At 47.1% G+C, this 6,000-nt stretch overlaps 1 protein-coding gene across 1 annotated transcript in view; it reads right to left on the bottom strand.

The window, feature by feature from the left end:
• Window positions 1-1,132: 1,132 nt before the first annotated feature.
• LOC149336140 (uncharacterized) overlaps window positions 1,133-6,000 on the bottom strand; it is a 28,587-nt gene continuing 23,719 nt past the window's right edge. The window contains exon 5 of the mRNA XM_089554084.1: window positions 1,133-1,143. Coding sequence (XP_089410210.1) covers window positions 1,133-1,143 — 11 coding nt within the window. The remainder of the gene's footprint in view (window positions 1,144-6,000) is intronic.

Below are 6,000 nucleotides of genomic sequence, written 5' to 3'. Positions count from 1 at the left end.
CCAATCGTCACATGATCCTCCTTCGATTACAACCACTATTTAAACGATATATCTTTATATTTCCCCGCAAGGGCTGCCGACACGTTTTGCCGACACAAACCTGTCGACATAGCCTTGTAATGTTTTCGGATTAATAAAAGTCAAATATTTAAGTTTGATTAACGGATATAACCAAAACATATTTAAAGAACGTTGACCACGGCGGTCGCATTCCATAAAGGCAAAATGCTTGACACCCGAGTACTGAGCGATGTCAGAGCACGTTAAAGAAACTTAAATGGTTGAAATTATCTGGAGCCCTCACTATTGGGATTTAGCACCTGATGCCACGCAGGGGGCTTTGAAAGAAAGTGGCTCGCTGAATTGTGCGTAGCGCATCGAAGAAGTGTACAGACGCTGAAAACTAGTATTGTGGAAGGAAAAGGCATTTTTAGTCATCCATTTGATACGTATTATTGTCTGTTATGCTTGATAAACAATGCCATGCAACCCCTCTATGACATCTTTAATGCAAGCTCTGCAGACGAGATCTTCTTGGATGATGCGATTACGCAGGTTTGATATGGTAGTGGATCATCGTGTCACATCATATCCCGTCAAGATGTTTGCCTTCCTGTGTTACTGTGGAAACTTCAACAGCACTTATCCTGTTTGTTTTCTTTCTGCGCTGGTGCGTTTCACTTGCCCCTCAGTTTACTTTTAAAGGCACCAATCTACTATACCAAGATTAGAATCATTCAACAAATCGTCCGCTCTTCACGAAAGCATGCGCTAGGGAAGAGGAGAAGCAACGACATCCTCGGCACCAATACATTTCGGAGGTTTGCAAAAAAATTTTCCCTTATGTTTTGGTATACGATCCGCACACGAGTTTGCGGGACGCTACTTGAAAAACTGACTCAAGCTTATTCCGTAATGCATAGCGGTATTAAATTGGCAGTTACCTTGGACGATAAAGATGGCGTACCCTGCGGCGAATACAAGAGCCACGGCGTACACAGCACCCCTGGCGGAGTAGTCGGGAAAGAAAGTTATCATAAAGATTTTAAACAGTTCTCCAGGACGTTCATTAACCGCGTCAGCCACATTTATATCCTCCGGACCAGGACTCGTCCCTCTGGCGCTTTGTGCATCAAGCATGACCTGCACGGGAAGAGGAGAACACGGTCGAGAAAAAGCAAGCAAAAGTGGGCGGCAGAAAATTTCCACATTCATGTTCTTGAGGATGACAAACATCTGTAGCCGAACGGTTAGCTTCGGTAGTCTACTGTCCAACGCAGGGTTCATTCCAGCTAGAGCTCAAAGTTCGGTTCATGTGAATGAACATGCGCACGCTCTTAATTCGCTTTTATAGACAGGGCTAGAAAAAAGTCGACCTACAGATACGATGTGGAGTTCTGAGAATAAAGAATAGAGGGAATGAAGAATAAAGAGCAAAAAAGTTCGATATCTTTCGCGCATAGCCCGTCCCGTGAGTAATCGATATGGAAAGTAGGGAATGCGGTACGCAGCACCAAACACAGGATTCAGCCGAGGCCTGGGCAGGCAATAAATAAATTAGGAATATTATATTCATTATTATATCATCGGAGGTTTAAATATTTCTTTCCTCTAACGAACTGAACCTTTAGCAGGCATCTACTTAATGCGGACAAAAGAAAAAGACGAAACAAAAACGCCTACTGCCCTGCTCACTGCACTAGTAGGGCGTCTATTTTAGCAGGGGCTGAGAAAAATAGTTACCACAGCATTAAGCCCGATAAACAAAACCATGTACAGGTGTGAACAAATATAAATGCAACACGGTCTTGCCTTTCAAGTTTTTTCACGCTTTGCGAGCAGTGGCATGTGCATGCCGGTTGTGGTCGCTACTACGCATTATAATGCACAAAGCTTCTTTACTTCTTATAAGGAAGGTGGGATTGCACATAGAACGAAATGCCTTATTCCGTGTATTTATGTCCGTAGCTCTGCACTGAACATAAACCAATTGTACGTGGGGTATAGTCATTGATTTAGCTGGGATAAAAGCGAGATAGTGCGTGGTCATGTTCTAGGAAGGAGATATTCTTCATTGGTATGTAAACATCCAAATCTTTTTCTCTTTCATATCACCAAACCAAGCTATCTATGTAAAAAGAGCTGTCAAAACCCGTAATAAATGCCGCCATTGCATTGTACCTTTTATGCACTCTACACTTAAATTTTGGATGCGTTCAGAAAAATTTTGAATAAAGTCCCGGCCCTTTGCACGCCGAAGATGCGCCCGACGAATAATGCATATAGAAGAAAAACTGTCAGGCACTACCTCTTTTTTAAGTGCAAAGCGTGCTAAGCTTGTCAAGATGCTGTCGATCTGTGCTTGCCTGCGTTTAAAACATATCATGCAATTACTGCAAAGCAGTCCTATGTCTGTGCAGTGTAACAGAGGTTTGAAGGAGAAATATTTACCGTGGCGCTCTCGGAACAGCAGTGTGCAGTTTGCTCACTCACTATGGTTCTTGATGATCAGGCATTGTTTCTGTTCCTGGTGCTGCTGAGCAGGACGAAGGCGCCAAGCTATCACAAAGAGACGCCGCCAAAGGTAGAGGTATTGGAAATTCAGCTTCGTTGGCTCTCCTTCCTCACGTCTACTCAATTCAATTCAATTCAATTCAGTCTATTCTCCAGTTACACACTCAAAGGTTCTCCGGGCTAAAAGGTTCGACTGGGCCTTGACTGAGTCTATCGCTACCTCACAGGAACGGCAGGATCAAGGCAGTCTGGACGCATCTTACGGAAGATTATTTACGCGGTCATAGGTATACCAGAATGCTCCCTGCTCTCATCGGACCTTCAAACAACTGAAATATAATAATACAAAGACACCTCACGTATGCAACTGCCATTAAATACACTACCTACACAGTGAATATAAGAATTAGGAAGTCCCAAAAGGCCCACAAGGCGTGATAGACGAAAGCGTAAAGAAGGGCCCTTAAGGTCACAAAGAGGCCAGCCACAATATAGGTAAAAAAATACGTTAGAAATACGCTGGTATTTCTGGAAACGACATCAACAACCGCATAGGTGGGTTTCCAACTCAGAGGAGAGTTACAACTAGTAACCCTTCTATAGGATGGAACTCAAGAACGAAGCGGTGAATGCCGCTCAAATGAGGCTCTTCACGAATAGCGGCAAATGGTTGTCGTGACATCACTGTTAATCCACTTAAACGACCGGTAATGGCCTTGCGCCTGAACGCCCCCGCGGTGTGACGCTAGCTGGTGCAACAGGATTAAGCCTGGTGTCATGAGAGTCCGTCGACGCCATTGACTTAAGGGCCTCCTTGAGGAGCCGTCATCACATTGGTTTTCAGTTGCACCCTACTATGGACGCATGCTCGAATGAGGGTGTTTTTTTATTATTCCGGATGTTTGCCATTAGGCATAATGAGAACAGAGGGAAAGTTATAAGAGGGAGTGTAAACAAGCCTCGCTTAAAAAATTACAAAAGTTCTCGATAAAGCGATTATCATGAGTCCACTTGCGATAGTCGCCTGCAACGTCTCATCGCAGGCCTACCTTGTTTAGGAAGCGTCGTCTCACAAAAGCTGTAGCCGGGCAAGTCCATAGTAAGTGCCTCGCGTCACAATGGTATGACGCAGCAAAACACTGGGAACACTTGTCAGTCACTTCTAAATGTTTGTCACGCTACCGATGACGCACAGAAGGAGTCAGTGCCGCTCCTGCCCGAATCCGGCGCACATATACCTCCTCCTCTCGAATGAGACTAGTAGGGGGAGGGTACGAACACGGAGGAATTAATTAGAGCGCGTGTTCGCTGACGCCACCCCTGTGTCTCATGGGACAGGAACGGATGTGGGAGTAGAGGGGAAGGTGTTAAAAGGGCACAGCGCAAACACAGGACCCAGGACTGTACAACACAGGCGCTGAAGGTGGCGGGATGTTTGGTGTGCCAAGGTGTGTCATTGTATCCACATGAAAAAAATTCAAGGGACAGTTTCACTGTCTAAAGTGCGTAGAGGCGAAATCATTTTCTGCACCATTTTGACTGCCTCTGTGGCACTGGGGACGTAACTACTGGCGTCGCACACCATTAAAAAATAATTACCAAGTAATGACAGATTAATAATTAATGGCTAACCACTCATCAATGACTCAATACTAATTAACTGCTAATTAATGGCACTTAAGCTTCATCTTTAAGAGTGGAACGCGACAGCGTGTTATAGCGCTGCCAGGGAGTCCTTGGAACGTCACCACCCGTTCGGCGCGATGGCTTGCTCTTTGAACGCAACGCTTTTTGAGGAAAGGAAATGGCGCAGTAATTTTAAGGCGGAAGCCTTTAATGTCTCATCGTTGTAAGCAGCAGTTGTCGACAGAAAATGTCACGCTTTTCAATTGGTGGAAACGGTCGTGACGTCACAGTGCGCGAATTTCAAACGGGGCCAATTGCACTTTGGCTAGTAACCATACAACCAATTGAAGGGATCGTATAGTGATGCTCCAAGTAAGTGGGACTGAGCTTAGTTAATTGCTTAATTATCCAATTAGCCTAATTAGCTTTACTAGTCAGGCCATATAAATAAATAAAAGCGATTAAGAAATTGGTCGAGCTCAGGAATCGAACCCCGGTCTTCGGCGTGAGAGACGAGCACGCTATCCACTCCGCCATGCCAGCTCGTTGGTTTGAATGAACAAAGGCGCGTCTAGTGAATACGGTGTCTTCACTCACTCTCATCCTCCTCCATTCCCTTCCGGCAAGGTTTAGGTGTCCACCGACAAATGAGAGACAGATACATTTCCTTTCCTCAAAAACCAATTTACCGACGAGCGAGGCGTAGAACCGAATGGGCGATGGCGTTCTATCGACTCCTTGGCAGCGTTGCAAGACGCTGTCGCGTTCCACTCTTAGGGGCGAAGCTTAACATCTTAACCACACATCAGTGACCACACTTTAGGTAAAAAAGTGCCCCCCTGAATTTTGACGGGTGTCCACCGAGATATGTGAGACAGTTACTGCGTAATTTCCTTTCCTCAAATACAATTTTCATTTTCTTCATTACGGCTCCTCTTTATCTATCTTCTTTCACTCCCACCTCCCTTCCTCTACGGTGCGGTTCAGGTGTCCACCGAGATGACAGAGAATTACTGCGCCGTTTCCTTTCCTCAAAAAGCGTTGCGTTCAAAGGGCAAGGCATCGCGCCGAACGGGTGGTGGGGTTCCGTGGACTCCCTGACAGCGCTGCAACGCGCTGTCGCGTTCCACTCCTAAAGGCGAAGCGTCATTAATTAGCGGTTAATTAGTATTCAGGCATTAATTAGTGATTTGCCATCACTTAGTAATTAGTACTCAAATATATGTGACGCCACCAGTGCCACAGAAACAGCGAAGGTGGTGCGGAAAACGCTTCCGCCTCTACCCACTTTAGACAGTCAAAGTGCCCCCTGAATTTTCTGTCATCTCGGTGGACACCTTGTGGGAATCTGGCTTTCCGCCGTCGCCTTTGCGCGGCTGTGCTGGCCTACCGCGTCGTTTCTCCTCTTTCCCTTGCTCCCGCCTCAGGCGGTGGAGAGGCGGCTGGGTGACTAATCACTGTCATTTAGCCACAGCTCCGCCCCGGCTCCCCAAGGGCCTTTGCCATTGGCGCCTTTTGGCGGGAATCCGGGACCCGTTTTGGCGGCCGCGCATCCCGCGACCGTCCGAGCGGGGCCGAGAGAGAGATCCCTCCAAGACAGCGTAAGGTGCGTACGTTACTGTTTGTCCGTGCCGGCCTTTGCCGTTCGGACCAGGGCTTACTCGAGCTCGCCCGCACGTGTCCTCTGACCTGCAGCCGCTCGAGCCTGTCCAGCGGGGTCCAGCGACCTCCGACAGGCGTACCTTGCGTTGAATGCCCACTCTCTCTCGCAACCGGCCCAACGGTCGACACGAGAGAGAGATCACAGCACTGCCGCGGGGACATTCTCCTGCAGCGGCGTGCTAGCGGTGCGCATTACTC

The sequence above is a fragment of the Amblyomma mixtum genome, chromosome 7 (assembly GCF_055824585.1).
Source record: "Amblyomma mixtum isolate Tamu chromosome 7, ASM5582458v1, whole genome shotgun sequence".
In the NCBI taxonomy this organism is placed as follows: Eukaryota; Metazoa; Arthropoda; class Arachnida; order Ixodida; family Ixodidae; genus Amblyomma; species Amblyomma mixtum.
The sequence above is the reverse complement of the archived record's forward strand: the minus strand, read 5'-3'. Positions and strand labels throughout refer to the sequence as shown.